The 17,906-nt window shown below is 31.3% G+C and overlaps 1 protein-coding gene across 1 annotated transcript in view; it reads left to right on the top strand.

Annotated features, from left to right (window-relative positions):
- The window catches only part of NBEAL1 (neurobeachin like 1), a 150,929-nt gene extending 134,136 nt beyond the window's left edge, over positions 1-16,793 (top strand). The window contains exons 51-56 of the mRNA XM_054585818.1: positions 853-947; positions 3,690-3,806; positions 4,429-4,590; positions 5,276-5,424; positions 9,294-9,429; positions 12,375-16,793. Of these exons, the coding sequence (XP_054441793.1) occupies positions 853-947; positions 3,690-3,806; positions 4,429-4,590; positions 5,276-5,424; positions 9,294-9,429; positions 12,375-12,476 (761 nt within the window). The 3' untranslated portion in view covers positions 12,477-16,793. The remainder of the gene's footprint in view (positions 1-852; positions 948-3,689; positions 3,807-4,428; positions 4,591-5,275; positions 5,425-9,293; positions 9,430-12,374) is intronic.
- Positions 16,794-17,906: the final 1,113 nt, after the last annotated feature.

The following is a 17,906-nucleotide window of genomic DNA, read 5'->3' as shown; positions in this document are numbered from 1 at the left end:
TTTGATAGGGCAGTGTTATGAATTTTATATGCTTTACTTAATTAAGAGTGTCTAATATATTTTGGGTATATTAAGTACCATATAAATTAAATACAGCTTTGTAATATTTTGAAGATGTTAGACTAAGCCTTTTTTAAAAAGTTGGTTGATAGAAATAAGAATTTAAGACAAAATGTTTTTAAAAATGTGTTTTAATTGATGAATACATAAACTACCCTATTACATGTTAATAGTGAAACATGAAATTGTTGAATGTTTTTTTAACCTGGTATTTCTTAGTGTCTGTCTTCAATATGAGAATAAAACGAGTAGATTTTTCCTTAATAAATCTAATAGGAAAGCAAATGGAGTCTGCCACTACTTTTGTACCAGTGACTTCTAAGATGCCACTTAGCTCAGGTGTTTACGATTTAGGGAAAATGTATTTTATACTGTGAATTTATGGTGTAATTTTGTACTATGTTGGTTAAGGTCATATACTGCATTGGATTGCAGTTCCCAGTGGGAGTAGGGTGAATTGGAGATGAGAGAGTAGAGAAGTGTATCACAATTTACTGGGCCTTTGTTCCAAACTATTAGACCTACTGTCAAGATTCTGACTGGGATTTCCCAGCCCAGTGTCTGTACTTCACCCTCAAAGAAGGGTGGCCTCATAGAGAGCTCTTTTATGTGATATTGATACCGCCTCTTCTCTGAGTCATGCTTTCTCAGTGCTCTTCCAATGCCAGTCCTATATTTCTCCATTAAAACAGCTGATTTAGTAATAGTTTGAGCATAAACTAAAATTGCTCTTTGTTCTAGCAAAACCAAGCCATTTTATTTTATTTTTTATTTATTTATTTTTCCTTACAGATATTGTGACTTGTTTAGCGACCGACTCCTGTGGAATACATTTGATTTCTGGTTCCAGAGATACCACATGTATGATATGGCAAATAACACAGCAGGTAGTTATGCATTTAAATACTCAGTTTCCGTCAGAGATCTACCCTGGGAATACTGTTGGGATGTGAGTGTATTGTTGTCTGGCGATGAATGATTATTTGAGCTCCTTTGCATTCTTATACTCTCGATTCAGTCCTGTCCTAAATCACCACATTTGCCCTAGGTTTATTGTCTGATTCTTTACCTTTAACCCTGTCACTTTCCAGAAACAACTCTTTAATCTCTTCCAGGAAAACAATTACTTTCTTATTCTGTTAACATAATGTTCCTATTTTCCTTTCAGTGGAACTAGTAGAAATTACAGATTTGTGATTTTCATCAACATTATTGTACTCTTATAATAATGTTGGTTCAAGGAAGAATCTTTTTTATTTATAGCTTCTGGATTTTCTACCTTGTTTAATAGGCTTTCTCCCATTCCAAATTTATGAAAATATTAACTAAAAATTCTCTTGTAATACTTTTCTTGTTTTATGTTTTACATTTCAATCTTTAGCTCATTGGTAATTAGTTTTTATATGTTATGTAATATAATATATACATATATTTTATATTCTGGAATCTGTATTCTATAGACAAAGTACATATTCTGAATTTTATAACAATATACATGATTTTCTTTACTTCTGGGTGGAAGATCATTTATACCAGCATAAATTTTTTTTGATAATTTTTTTTTCAATTTAGGTTCTGTACTTTGTTATATTTACTTCTAATTACAAAATTTTTATTACTGTTTTTTTGTGATTTTTAAAATCATTTTATTTCTATCACTACTATTGAAAAAAGCTTTTAATTTATATAGTTATTTTATATCTAATTCTTTTACCAAATCCCCTTATTTAGCTCTCATAGTTATTGATATTTCTTAACTTTTTAAAAAATAAGATCATGTGAAAATAAAGGATTTTTAAAAAATATTTTCCAATGTACTTATTATTTCATTTTTTTATCCTATTATATTATTGTCTAACATAATAAGGTAAGAAAATTATAGCTAGCTTTCCTGTCTAATGTCTGATTTTGATGATTTGCCTTCACTATGTGCCATTTAGTTTTCTGTTTGCTAATCGATTTTGTGATTTTTAATATTTAAGTAGTTACCTTCTTTTTTTCTTTGGTAACTTTTTAGTTTTAATAAAATTTCAATTTACAGAAAAGTTTAAAAAATAGTACATTTTTGCTATCCATTTGTTTGTTTTAGTATTTTATCCTAATCCATCCTCTCTCTCTTTTCCTTCCCCTCTCCTCTTATTTTTTTCTGAACAGTTTTTAAGTTGGAGACATCCTGTTCCTTTACCCCTAAATACTTTAGTGTGCAGTTTCCAAGAACTAGGATATTCTTAACACATAACCAGAATATAGTTATCAAAATGAAAACACTTAGCATTTATACAATACCATTATCTAATCCATAGTCCATGTTCTAATTTTGTAAGTAAGTCCCAATAGTGTCCTTTGCAGCTATTTTATGTTGGTTTCTCTTCCTTTTTTTATTTATAGTTTTCCTCTTTATTTCTTCTTAATGTAATATATTATGTTGAGAAGTGTCTTAGGTTGAACTATCCTTGAGTTTTTACAATAAACCCATTTAATTTGTGATGTATTATTATATTTCACTGTAGGATTTTATTTGCTAGTGCTTTATTTCTCTACTTGTGAATAAAATCTATTTTTGTTCTGTCTTTACCATGTTTAATATTGGGAATATGCAGTCTTTATAAAAATGAATGAGAAGGGTCCATCTTTCTCTGTAACTTCAATTACCTAAATAATATAGGAATGCCCTGATTTTAAAAAATTAGGTAGAGTACACCAAGCACTCAGACACACTGACAGGAAGACAAATGTATCCCAGGTAATTTGTAAAGGGGACTTCATTCACATAACGTAGTGCTGGTAGAACGTATGGACAGTTATCTAGGATAATCATAACACAAATACCATGGTAACTACTCAAGCATTCTACATCACAGGAAGTATTACTCATGTACAAACAAAGCATGCCAAAAGCAGATGAGGAAATCATCTGGAAGAAAACAACTCAAGTACAGGGAGATTCCTGCAGTAATATCATGGCATTAGAAGAACATAATACACATATTGATTCAATAAAATAGGACCTCAAAAATGAAATTATAAAATGCATTTTAGGATGAAAAAGGAGATTACAGAAGAATCAAACTGAGATTCAGAGCAATGCCATGACAGTATAATAAATCCAAAACAGAAACAGTAAGGCCACAGATTTGATGTGGCTAAATTAAAATAAAATTATTAACATAGAAGATAGAATTAATGTAGTAATCAAAGTGAATACAAATGTAAAAACAAAATTATTAAAGCGATTAGGAAAAGAGTGATTGCTGTAGAAATCAGACAAGTCAGCATAAAGATAATTGATGTCCCTGAAATTCATATACTACAATAAATAAAAAATATTCATAAATACAATGCAAAATGATTTTTCAAAGTGAAGGCAGAATAAATGTCTCTATGAAAAGGGCGAACAAAATTAACACAAAATAATCAACTTTGAAATTATTCAGATTTTTTTTTAGCTACCAAAGATTGAGAATAATTTTAAAACCCAAGGAGAAACAAGAATGAGTATTTTGAACAGAATCAGTGGTAAGAACTAGTTGCAGTATTAGTTTGTAATTAGACAGTTTATATACAGCGTAAACCTTTTAATAGAAATAGCCTACAAGAAAATAACCTTTGCTTTTCTGTTTTAATACTAGGGAGGTGTTCCTGTGGGCTTAGCATCTAAACCCTTTCAGATTCTGTATGGACACACTGATGAGGTACTGAGTGTTGGCATCAGCACTGAGCTGGACATGGCAGTGTCAGGATCAAGGGTAAGATTTCATCTTTAAAAACTGCTAATTTTGCCCTTTCTGGTGTGGCTCAGCGGGCTGAAGCATCCTTCTGTAAACTAAGACATCATGGGTTCAGTTCCCTGTCAGGGCACATTACATACACTGTGGGTACGGGTCCCCATTGGGGCACATACAGGAGGCAACCAATCAATGTTTCTCTCCTCCTTCTCTACCTCCCCCACTCTCTAAAGTAAATAAGCATGTTCTTGGGTGAGGATTTAAAAAATGGGATTTTTTTCTATAAATTTAGAAGTAATGTTTGTATTTATGTTTTTTTTTGTAGGGAAATTGGTGAAAGTATAGAAATTTTATACTGTGTGTAGGACTTTGCAAAAGTAGAAAACTGCAGAAAGTACAAACTTAAAAAGACACTTCTATTTTGCGAATTTACTAGTCTTATTAGTTAAGAGTAACATGGCACTTTATGAAATAAAATACTATTTGAAATTTCAAGATTCAAGTTTTTTTCAAGGTACATGTGTTCATGGTGGAATAATCATTTTTGCAGTTACTTTCCCACATTTCTTTATCCAGCCCACTTTCTTTTTTTTTATTTTGGTGCTTTTTGTCTTTTTCATTTTCTAATATTTTCTATGTGTAGGATGGCACTGTGATTATACATACAATTCAGAAAGGTCAGTACATGAGGACTTTACGACCACCTTGTGAGAGTTCTCTACTCCTGACCATTCCCAATTTGGCTGTATCTTGGGAAGGACATATTGTTGTCTGCTCCAGCATTGAAGAAAAGACCACCCTCAAGGTATCTAACAGTATCATACTATAGAGTTAGACTATGCTATAAGCTTGTCTTTTCCTTCCCACATTACATATGAAGCATTTTGTGGAAGAAAAGGAAACCATGTTTTAAAAAGCATATTTTTTTTTCATCTCTCAATTTGTTCATTTTTTACCATTACCTTTACCCTACCACAATCATGGCCTCATGTTTGTATTTTGTTTTAAGGATTTCTGTTGACTTGTATATGATTTCAGAAATAATTTCTGATTCTGTGGGACTTAATATGCTTAAGTGAAAATTATAACCATATTAAATTCTTTTTGCACATGGCAGGGTATACATAAAGAAGCTATGACTTTTTTATGTTTATTTTTCTTTCAGTGATAACTTTGAAAAGTTTAGAGAACCTACGAATCTATTCGTTTTGTTTAAAGAATGTAGAGGTTTTTTGTTTTGTTTTTGGATTGGATGAGATTTTAATTCTTTTGGAGGGCTAAGAGTTCTTATTTAATATTTATTTACTTGGCAGTCTGATTCGAAATCACTTCAATGATGTTGCTTACACACTTTCTCTTTAAATATAACCAAGTGTTTATTCCAACAGTTTAAACCCAATAATCATTGTTACAGTCATAGTTTTAATTAATGGTATTGAAACTGAGTTCATAATTGAGATCATTAAATTTCCTTCATCTAATCTTTGCAGGATAAGAATGCCTTGCATCTGTTTTCTGTAAATGGAAAGTATCTAGGGTCTCAAGTCCTAAAGGAACAAGTATCAGATATATGCATAATTGGAGAATACATTGTCATGGGCAGTTTACAAGGGTTCCTTTCCATAAGAGATCTCCACAGGTAAATAGTAAGAATTATTGAAGTAACACTTTAAAAAGGTGGTAGTACTTTCAACCTAGAGTAAAAATCAGCAATCTAAGGTTTCTAATCTTTCGGTTTATCATTTATTATGAACATGTCTTTTTTGGCAACTGTGAAAAAGTGGAAACTAATGTATTCCTGGATTAGTAAATGAAATATAGATGTAAATTTTTAAACATAGAAAAGTTTATGCTATGTATATTTTAACACAGTTTAAAAAAAAAGTTTTTAAATAGCCTGGAAGTGCCAACCCTAGATTATAGATTTCAAAATTATTCTAATTACAGTTTGAATTTTTACAAACTAAAGTTAGGGTTTTAAAAATATTTTTTTTAATTGTGGTAAAACAAACTAAACTTTTTAAAGTTAATTGATCTGTTCATGATTGAGTGTGTGTGTGCCTAACATTGGTGGAGAATCTTGTTGTTTAATGCAGGGAGGGAGAAGAATGTTTGAAAAGTAGGTAAGTTTCATGTTTCCTATGTGCCCACATATATTCTTTGTTCTCTCTATAAAAAACTTACTGTGGCTTATTTATATTCCTCAAATTATCTTGGCCTTTCCAAAAGCCTTTTTTATAAAATATTTCCTGATCCAAGATGTTCTTTCTTACTGCATTCAATAAGAATCACTTCTATACCAACGCCTCCTTTCTATTTTTGTATTTTTCTTCTCTTTTTTATCTTCTGTAGTAGAGCATCGAGACACGATTCCAATCATATTGATCCGACATTTTGTTTTACAACCCTAATTTCAGAGTATTGTTAAGAAAATCCCAAGAAAAATAAGTGGGATATTTTAGCAGGTCAGTGTAGAACATACTAATTGCATCATAGGATTTTTTTATTCCCTAATTAAAGAAGCTGAGAGCATTTTTCCTAATGATGTATTATATTTCATATCATATTTTAAATATACAGGATCTTTTTATTACAAAATCTTTTATTACACAATCATAACCATGTAATTTTATAACATAGAAATACCATACTCAAGCACACCATATGACATTTTAGGTGAAAAGTTCAAAATAAAACTGTAAGTTATCACACCCATATTATTACCCTACCAACCACACTCAAGCAGGTGTTACTTCTACCGGACACTGTACCTTATTTTAAATTCTATTTATATTTTATTGATTATGCTATTACGCTTGTCCCAATTTTTTCCACCATTGCCCCTCTCCTCAGACCCCCTCATCTCCCTCAGGTGATCCCCACACCATTGTCCATGTTCATGGGTCATGCATATATGTTCTTTGGCTACTCTGTTCCCTATACTGTACTTTACATCCCCATGACTATTCTGTAATTACCAGTTTATAATTCTTAATCCCTTCACCTTTTTCACCATTCTTTCCTACCTGGCAACCATCAGATCATTATCTGTATTTATGATTATATTTCTGTTCTGCTTGTTTATTTCTTTTAGATTCAGTTGTTGATAGATATGTATTTATTGCCATTTTATTGCTCATAATTTTGATCTTCTTAAAGAAGACCCTTTATTTATTTCATAGACTACTGGTTCAGTGATGGTGAACTCCTTTAGCTTTTTCTTGTCTGGGAAGCTCTTTATCTGTCCTTTGATTCTAAATGATAGCTTTGTTGAGTAGAGTAATCTTGGTTGTAGGTCCTTGCTTTTCATTACTTTGAATATCTCTTACCAATCCCTTCTAGCCAGCAAAGTTTCTTTTGAGAAATCACCTGACAGCCTTATGGGAGTTCCTTGTAAGAAAGTAACTGCTTTTCTCTTGCTGCTTTTAAGATTCTCTTTGTCTTTAACATTTGGCATTTTAATGATGATGTGTCTTGATGAGATGCTCTCTGGATTCATCTTGTTTGGTACTCACTGTGCTTCCTAGACTTGTATGTTTATTTCCTTCACCAAGTTAGGGAATTTTTCTGTTATTAGTTTTTCGAATAGGTTTTAAATTTCTTGCGCTCTCTTTTCTTCCAGAATCTCTATGATGCAAATGTTGATATGCTTGAAGTTCTCTCAGAGGTTCCTTTCACTCTCCTCATTTTTTTAGATTCTTTTTTCTTCTTGCTGTTCTAATTGGGTGTTTTTTGCTTCCTCATAGTCCAGATTGCTGATTTGAATCTTGGCTTCACCCACTCTACTGTTAATTCCTGTAAATATTTTTTTACTTTAACTACTGTTTCCTTTGTTCCTGACAGGAACTTTTTTATGCTGTAGAGATTCTCACTAAGTTCCTTGACCATTCTTATAATTTTGAACTGGGCATCTGGTAGATTTCCTGTCTCCATTTTGTTTAGTTCTTTTTCTGGAGTTTCATTCTGTTTTTTTTTTTTTTTTTTTTTGTTCTTTGTTTTTTTTCTTCATTTGGGCATGTTTCTTCATCTTCTCATTTTGGCAGTCTCCCTGTGTTGTTTCTGTGTATTAGGTAGAGCTCCTATGTCTCCCAGGCTTAATGGAGTGGCCCAACATAGTAGGTGTCCTGTTGGGTCCAGTGGCACAGCCACCCCTTTTAGTCAAGCTGGGTACTCGAGCCCACTCTGCCCACTATGTGGGTTGTGTACACTTTCCTGTTGTAGTTGAGCCTTGATTGCTGTTGGCATATTCAAGGTCCGCTACCATCTGTGTTCTGTGCATGGGTCACACACAGAATAAGCTGCGAAGCAATCTGTAGATGGCTGTTACTTGTGCTGGGCTTTGATGTAACCCTGGTGAGGCCGAGCTATAAACCCAGGCTGGCTGCTACTTGTGCCTGGCCTGGGTTAACTTAGTGAGAGGTATGGGCTTGCTGAAGCCAGATGCTGCTTGTTTGAGAGAATTTAGGAAAATCTGAAGCATGGGCCAAGACAAGCCATTCATATGGAAAGCCAGTGGAAACAGCTTGGGTGGACCCAAGAGTTGGGTGGGACATGGCCTCAGAAAATCGCCAGGGTGGGACAAACACTGTGAGCCAGGTTGACGGAGTCTCAGATACGGCACCTGCCTGCCATCTCTGTGGCTTTGTGGGAGAGGGCTCAGAGAAGGAACTGTGGCCTCTGTCAGTCCTTCTGTCTGGGAGAAAGTTGCCTCCCAGCTCTCGCCTTGATGCTGGACAATTCAGTTCTTCCCCATATGTCTCTGGTGCCTTTCAATCTGCTGCCTCCATGCTGGAGCTCAGAGGGATTGAGTCTGAGTAAGTCTGTTCATGGGCCCTTTAAAGAGGAACTGCCTGGGACTCTAGAAGTTTCTGTCCTCCACAACCTCAATCCCCACTGGTTTTTACAGCCAGAGTTATGGTGACTTCTCTTCATGGCACTGGAACCCTGGGCTGGCGGCCCCAGTGTGGGACCCTTTGCTCCTGAGATATCCCTCCTAATTTTTATCTGCCACACATGGGTGCGGGACCATCCCATTTTGTGCCCCTAACCCTCCTACAGTCTTGATGTGGTTTCTCTTTAATTACTTATTTGTAGGACTTCCATTCAGCTTGATATCTGATGGTTTGGAATGATGGTTGTTCTGTAGTTCAGTTGTAATTTTGATGTGTTACATGTTTTAAGACACAGTAAATACACACATACTTGTTGAACTTTTAACCCAACTTTAATTTGTAATCACCAAGATAAAAATTATTTCGTGAGAGCTCATATATATATATATATAGTCAGAAGAAAAACAGATGTTGAGAATCAAGAAAAACTCTAAAGTATTTAAGTAATGCTGTAAATGTGGACCCATGTGTGAGGCATGCAGACTTTCTGGACCTAAACCCCACATCTGTAAAATTAGAATGCAGAACTAGATTTTCATTAAGTTAACTTCCAGGTATAAGATTCTAAGAATCCATTATATGTCCATTAATTATGTATGTGTTTTTTCTCTTCTAGTTTAAATCTCAGCATCACCCCATTAGCTATGCGATTGCCTATCCATTGCGTCTGTGTAACCAAAGAATACAGCCATATTCTTGTAGGATTAGAAGATGGAAAATTGATTATAGTGGGTGTTGGCAAGCCAGCAGAGGTAAAACCTGGTCAAGAATTTAACTTCCTGTACTGTGTGGTATTCCTTTGGTTCTCCTTTGTTCCTACTGAATCAAGAATATCTGTTACGGTTAAACAAATTTTAAAAATTTGATTTTTCAAAGGGCAGTGAAGTTAATATTCAAGAGTGATGCTGATATTATAATTGAAAGCACACATTTGACAGTTTCCATCTGTCGCTCTATATGAATCAGAATGTTCTTTTATTCTCTGTCTTTCTAAATCTAGATTCAAGACCACTTCTTGGATTTTTAGTATATAAAAGCCTTTATAAAAATGAAATATAGACTCAAACAGTAAAGCTACTTTATATTTTATATTAGCTTTATTTATAATCATCTCAAATTGGATATAATTCAGATGTCTGTTAACCAGAAAATAAATAAATTTAGGATAATTGTACAATGGAATACTTCCCAGCAATAAATGGAAAAAGCTACCTAAACATGTAACAACATAAATTTAAAAATTAGTATGATTATTGAAAAAAAAGAAGACATAAAAGAGCACATACTGAATGTTTCGATTCCATTTATGAATACGAAGTTCAAGAACATGCAGAATAAATCTGTATAAAACTGTAATTTAACAAATACCCAGCATGACTGTATACCACTTGTCCTTTTATAAAAGCATCATTCTGTACTTGGAACTACAAATATCCCATATAATGTGCTAATTCTCAGTGAATTTCCTGTAGTCAGTGAATTTATTTGCCAACAGTTTATCAATTACTGAAAATTCTGATATCATAAATCTAACACTGTTCTTAAGAAAACTTAGTAGCAGCCACTCCAAATAATTTAGTGATTATTCTAGAAAATGTATTGTTAAATCATATCGAATCAAGCACTATGAATTTTTATTAATATAATTGATCTTTTCTGAGAAATCTAAAATGTGGTATCTGTAGGGGTTATTTCAAAAGAAGACATTACTGTTTAATACACTGTCAGTAGTTATAATAAACCTATCAGAAATCATAGGAAACTTTGTTTCATATATATATATATATATAATTTCATTAGTCATACTCTTGTTAAGGATATTATTTTGACAGTAGAGAGGTCTTATTAAAGTGACTGCAACAATATTTATTTTCAGGTATAACAGTCCCCAGTATCAATAAGTCTTTATTTTGTTATTTCACTTCTATTTAAAGCATTTTAAGCATTTTCCACTCAAGAGTAATAGTTTCTTGATTAATTAATTTCCCAGATGAATAGTTCCCTTCTGTCCTCTGGTAATGAGATTACTTAAGAAGTCTGCTCAGACTTGACTCTTTGAGTATGCTTCACTTTCTATGGTTTATTCAAGTGCTTTTTAAATTTGCCTGCCCTCCCTTCACCTTCAGTAATTTGTCAGTTTTTTACCTTACCGAAGTTTTAAAAAAGAAATGACCATATGTACCCACATTTTTTTTTAAAAAAATTGGGGAAAAGGTGCCTAAGAAACTTCATTTTATAAGCCTAAATCAGTGTTACATAATATTTACCAAATAAGTTTTTGTCCACATTGAAAGATTTATGTAGTCTACAACACAAAGAATAATTTGAATTGTGTGTAGATTTTGAATAAAAGTACTTTTTATCTTTTTATATTTTTGTATGTATCAGTGGAATTATGGACCTACTTTAGTAAATAATCAAATTTAATACTTTGAATCTTGCTATATGACAGTGTTGAAATTAAATAGATCATTATGAAAAAATTCTATTTTAAGATTTATTTTCATGTAAAAGGTCAAAATCTTGATTAATGTGTATTTTTAAAACATGCATCAATTTTATAGATTTTGAATAAAAGTACTTTTTATCTTTTTATATTTTTGTATGTATCAGTGGAATTATGGACCTACTTTAGTAAATAATCAAATTTAATACTTTGAATCTTGCTATATGACAGTGTTGAAATTAAATAGATCATTATGAAAAAATTCTATTTTAAGATTTATTTTCATGTAAAAGGTCAAAATCTTGATTAATGTGTATTTTTAAAACATGCATCAATTTTATATATTATACTGTCAGTATGAAATGCATATTTATAAATTAGATGATAAAGTGGTAATAGATAAAGGAAATACATTTCTGGAAATACGTCTGGAAACAAAAATGCAAAATAAGCTTGCCACAGTGTCTTTGCATTAGGCTTGTCTTTTATCACTCCAATAAACAAACCTAGGAAAAGTAACCATTTAAAAAGGATCGCAGACAAAGGACCATTTAAAAGTAGGTTACACTGGGAAAGTAATTCTGACAAATCATATAGTTAGTTTGAGAAGTATTTTCCACGTGGGTATTTTTCCCTCCTACCTAGAACTGTAAGCATTTTTAGGGGGCAGATATTCATTGATTCAGTTAATAATATTTATATGCTGAGAAGTGGGCTAGGTGGTATAAATCTAATGGTGGACAAAATGTTCTTACCATTAAAGAATTTATGCTATTCTTGTTTTCTAAATTACTTTTTATCATTCTATTGTTAAATATTTTTTTGAAATTTTGTATCATATATTAAAATTTATTTTCATCAAAACATGTTATTTCTTATCCTTGTGATTGGCATTAATAGTACTTCATACAAGAAAAGAAAATCCTCAAACCTATATATCTTCTTAGCTAGATTAAATATAATTTGAAAAGGTAATTTTAATGAAGTGAAATTTTTTTTAAATATATAAAGTGAGGGAATCTGGTAATTTTGGGACACAATTTAAAAATTTACACATTGGCTTAGACCATTCTCAACTGAACATTCAATGTAGAGGAGGCTTTCTTTCATTATCATTAATGAAGAATCATTAAAATGATTCTGCTAACAAAACTTACATTTTCTGCATTCCACTAAATTAATGTCATCTTAGCAATTTCACTTACTTTTTTTTTCTTCCTTCATAAGATTTCTCTGATCTATTTTAAACAGATGCGTTCAGGTCAACTTTCTCGAAAATTTTGGGGATCTAGCAAGCGGCTCAGCCAGATTTCATCTGGAGAAACTGAATATAATACTCAAGATTCCAAGTGATTGTATTTTTATCTTCTGTCATGGGTAACTGATTGAAACTTGATTTACTGTTTTGTCACTTTTAACCACATCTCTCAGCTGTCTGAAATCTTTCAGGGCTTTTATCCCTGCAAAGCACTTACGGATTACCAGAATTTGCTATGATATGTGTGTAAAAGTGTAGATTGTATTATTCACTTTAAAAATTTCTCATTAACATTATTAAATTCAATCTTTTTAACTAATTTTTGATTTGCACTAAGATTTGAGAAAATACATTTAATTAGATTTAGTCATCCATTTCTAATGATCAGTAGATCCATTTTTAAAAACAAACTTCTGAAAGTGAAGAAGTTAGATTTAATATGCTTATTATTCTAAACAACAATATTTAAGGTATATAATAAAAGAGAACAGATAATAAGACAGTTGACAGACATGGCTGTTAATATGTTCTTTAGTTAATTATTTTCCTGTTTACTGACCACCATATGTTTAAAAAAATCAATTTACTTGTGAAACTCCTGATGAGAGAGATAATATTTTAAATGTATCTGTTACATACTTGGATTTTCAAAACTCAGTATAAATTCCAGGTTTTCACGATAAGTTGAAAATAAGACTATTAAAATTGTACATTGACTCATTCCACTACTTAACACATTACTAGTGAAAATGTATTGAAATGTTATTATTCTTAAATAATAAATGTTGAGTTAGGAATAAGAGAAACTAGAGATACAAAATGCTGATTGTGATTTTGACAGTTGGGTCCTTTCCGTAGTATTGGCAGCATAATTTATATCTCTAAAGTTCAAAATTTCTTGACTTTTTCTTTACTAAGCAAATACTCTGTTTTCCCTTGATAATGGGTAGACTTAGCAATGATACCCAAATATATTACAATTTTCAGTAGGACTTCCATGTGAAAGACGAATGAATAGAAAAGACACGTGTAACTTAAACGAGTCATTTAGATATATTAATTTTTAAAACCACATTTCTGTTTCATGTTATGTATAACTTTGAGGATTACAATTTTATTGTACATAGCTAAATGTTATATTATGCTTTATTATTGAAGATTTTATAGTAAAAGTCAGGTTTATTTAGAATTCAGAAAGAGTGTTAAACCTAGTGATTTTATAAGGTCATCTTTTGAGTTAGGTCCGAGAGCTTTTACAGGTGTTCTTAATTTGAGATTCCATGGTATTTGTAGCATGTATGAATCCCCTGAAATTGTGTGAATTTTTGTGTTAATTGTATTTTTTTAAAGGAACGAATGGTTGCATGGCTTTCTTAATGGGGTCTTTGATCAGGAAAAAAGAATATTTTCCACATTAATAGCTTTTAAAATAATATTCTTTTTCATTCCACAAATCCTAAGATACCTTATGTCCAATTGGCATCTCAATTGAACCTTTGAAAAATTTTCCCTTTGCAAATCTTCTCTCCTGTTGCCCACGTAATCTACTACCCTTTTCTTTATAACCTTGTGAGTGAGTAAAACTTTGTAAGTAAAGGTTTCTGTGTAGGGAAGTTTTTTTCAATAGGTTTGATTTGAGTCTGGACTAATAAAAAGTTGTATACTAGAAGAATTTTCTTCCAGACTACTTTAAATCCTCTCTTTTATTCAGTTAAAAACAGTTATGTTTTAGGTAAATAACATTGAAATAAATTGGTGCTGAAAACTGTAAAATAGAACATACATAAATTTGAAGGTTTCCTTTTTGAGAACTTCAGGAATTTGTAGTGAAAATGTCTCAAAACAAGTCAATAGAGATAATTGTGATTCATTGAGATTTATTGCTTCTATTAGTTTATTTCATTATATTTTAATTCTTTATCATTTTTTAGGAGCTTTCAAGTCAGCAGAACAATATTGAATTTTGGTATTTTAAATGTAGATTTGTGAAAAAAATCTTTCTAAATCAAAACTTTGCAAAATTACTTTTTATCCAGATATTTTGGTACAAGGATGCTGTCTTTATTTTTAAGGTCACTTAATACTTGTTTTGAAAATTATTTTGGATGCTTACAAGTTACAAAAAGTTTTAACTTAGATTACCAAAGGAAAATTCCTACATTTATGGTGTTTTACTTTGCTGCTTTTTAGATGGAGGAACTGAACAGGCAATATTCATTTTATAGCACAAGTAGGCAGCTTTGTTCACATTAAGAGAGAGCCTACACTAACAGATGTGCAGAGCAGTGGAATTATATCTTATATTACTTTCTCCAGAAAGTAAAAACCCAAAATGTAGAATTTTGAGGAAAATCTGTGAGAATATTAGCAACAGTCTAGAGGAACAGAACTTAAAGTTTATCTACTAAATAAGCAAATATAGTGGAACTGTTAGCTGAATAATATATTTTTCTTTAAACAGTTTAGCCAACTGAATTAAAAATCACTAGATAAAATCACTGGAAAGATATCCTTTGTGAGATTCAGGTGTATTGAGATGCTATCCCTAGAAATTATTTCTATATTGTATATAGATATTAATAATATCATTAGAATAGAATAACAGGTATATATTCATTACATAATGAATATAATATCTCAACTTGGCTGTTATATAGTCTTTGCAGAACTCTTCATTTGTTTTTTGTTTCTTGACACTGCTGATGATGGAAATAAAAATCTCAGCTTCCTGTTCACAAGGAGAGATTTATAAATAAGATGAAGATTTTACTTAAGCGAGGTCAAATATGAAAACCTATAATAGCTGTCCTCACTTAGAGAATAAAGAAGCTTTGTAAGCCTTTTTTATTTAATCTTTCCCCAATCAGTATTCTCTCATTTTCTTAGCTGAAATTGGAGGAGAGAAGATAAAATAGATCCTGGCATGAAAATTAGGAAAGTATATGAAAATGAAATTTGGCTAGATGGTTTAAAATATTTTAAGCTTGTGAAGCTCATGTCAGCTATGAATGTTTCTATCTATTTATTTTCTTTAGGTCAGAGTGCTTTTTTTAGGATATGTGCTTTTCTAGGAGAGAAAATGCCAAGCATTCACTTGTCATTAGCAAGAAATATCAGTAAGGCTTTTTTTCTGTGTATGTAATATAAAATTATTCTTATGAACTGTTGTTGAAAATTAGCTTTATGCTTCTGAAGGAATAAGTGTGCCTTCATAGAATTTAAACTTGAAAGTTGAATCTTAACCTAAGATTTTTTATATTTTGAATAAGAATAGGCAAAGAAAATTTTTAACTTGAATAGCAGATTTTTATTTAATTATAGACTCATGATCTTTGCCTTTAAGTATATTTTATATTATTACTAAAGAAATCACTAATGGAAATATTTTAATTGAATTTAAAGAGGTTAGCTCCTTTTATATATTTTAAAAATGAGTAACATTGTCTTTATTACCTTTCCAAGGAAAAGATGCAAGTTCATGGACTATGGTATATAAATGTTAAAAAATATAATATGTAATAGCATGGGGGGTGAAGGTTGGTCTCTTCAAATACATCATTAAACTTCCATAAATAAGTTCTTAAATCTGTCTTTAGGATATAGTTTCTGAGTAATAAAAGGAATGAAATACATTATTTCCCTTTTCTAAATCTAATCTGTTTTCCTTTATCAGCCAGACACATAGCTTGCTCTAATTACTGTTTGTCATCAACTGACACTGTTTTTTCCCAGTAAATGGCCAATCTTAAACATTTCTATCGCTCTCTGAACAAATATCAATTCTTAGTATATTTTTTGCCCAATTCATTTATCATATATACTCAACATTTGATTTGTTTTAAACTTGACTGCATGTATAACACTGTTCTGGAGAGTTTTCCTTCATCAGAGTCCTGATGATAGTCTCTCTGATGACATTAGGCAGTGGCAGTATATTGTTACAAGTCGTCATTTCCATATGATTAAAATGTTGGCTACAACCTTACTTCTTTAATTTGAATATAGCATTTTCTAGGCCAGTTTTTCTTAATTGAGATTGCAGATCAGACTTCCTGAAGTTTTATGAACATACAGAGGTCGAGGCACTACTCTAGACTTTCTGAATGACTTCACTAAATGTTCTTGATGTAAAATAAATGATGTCTCAGAATTATTATATTAAATCTTAAACTGTTTTACTTTATAGAAATTCATTTTTATAGATCAGATTTAATATTCACAGGCTTATTTGAAAATAGTCTTAATCATTATCTTTGGAGATATTTTATCTAAAATTTTCTTGGAATGGTTCTCTGTGTTGCATGCTATAGAAACAACTAAATTTCCTTTTCAGTTGCATTATCCTCATAAACCCTCTTCAGACCTTTCATATTTGAAACTTGTAACTAATAGTTGCCCTCAAATGTATGTTTGCTTTTTAATCCTAATGACTATTAGTGAATAATTGCATATTTGAATTAGGTAACATTTAAAAGTATTAATAAAAAGCACAAGTGACAAAATGCTAGATTTAAAAAATAAAATTAGAGCTCTTGTGATCTTGAAGCTCTAATCAATAGTATTTTCCTAATTAAGAAGCATTGGATAAAGCCCTTCTGCTTATGATGACTTTGGTAAGTAAAGCTCCTGTCTGGAAAAAATCTTCAATTTTTCATTTGCAAAATCGCAGTATTACAAAAAACAAAGCATTAACATTTAAGGTACTTAGCCCTATATTGGAAATGATTCCATTTTTTTTACAATAATAATATAACGCCATCCTAAGAACCTTGTGTAAAAGTGGCTGTATTATCAAATACTTTTCTGGTACATTGCAGTAATTCTTCAGAGACATCTTCTGGCATTATCTCACTGATATTTTGTCATATGTGGGTGATTTCTAAATACATTGCAGGATTTTGAATTATGAAGCTAACGGTTTTAGTGAAAAAAGACATAACTGCGTTTTCTTTGTCTTAGTACCTGTAATATTAGGAACTGAAAATTCAAGGAAAAGAACAAGTAGAAAGTCACTAATTGAAGATGTTACAAATATTATCATAATAACAATAACAACAAGATGGTTTGGTCACTGAAAGAATTGCCCATTCACTTTTCACAGTTGACTGTTAATGGAGTTTTGTGTGTGTGTTCACTTATAATATAGCTGTCTCATTATTGTAATTTATAAATATATTTGAGTGTACAAAGTGACTAGCTATTTGTAATACTGTTTCAATGTCATGTTATAATTTGAGAATAGGAAAACAAGTTAGGATTTAGGTGAGATTGGAATAAAATGATAATTTATTGATTAAAATGTAACTTTTTAAAAAGAAATCTTAATCTAATTGGACCTATTAAACTTTTATTTGGAAATAACATGGTTCAATTTAGTATATATTAAAACTAGAGGTTCTCTTGTAGCCAGTGCATTAACTAATGTCAAAATGCTATGTTTTTAGCATATGTTTTAGCAAAATGTTCGTTCTCTTGGAAGCATTTTCCCATATTCTATAAGCCACATGTTTTAGAATTTACTGGGC

Source organism: Pteronotus mesoamericanus, unplaced genomic scaffold (genome assembly GCF_021234165.1).
Source record: "Pteronotus mesoamericanus isolate MK-2021 breed Mesoamerican mustached bat unplaced genomic scaffold, CSHL_Meso_final contig_90, whole genome shotgun sequence".
Taxonomy (NCBI): Eukaryota; Metazoa; Chordata; class Mammalia; order Chiroptera; family Mormoopidae; genus Pteronotus; species Pteronotus mesoamericanus.
The sequence above is the reverse complement of the archived record's forward strand: the minus strand, read 5'-3'. Positions and strand labels throughout refer to the sequence as shown.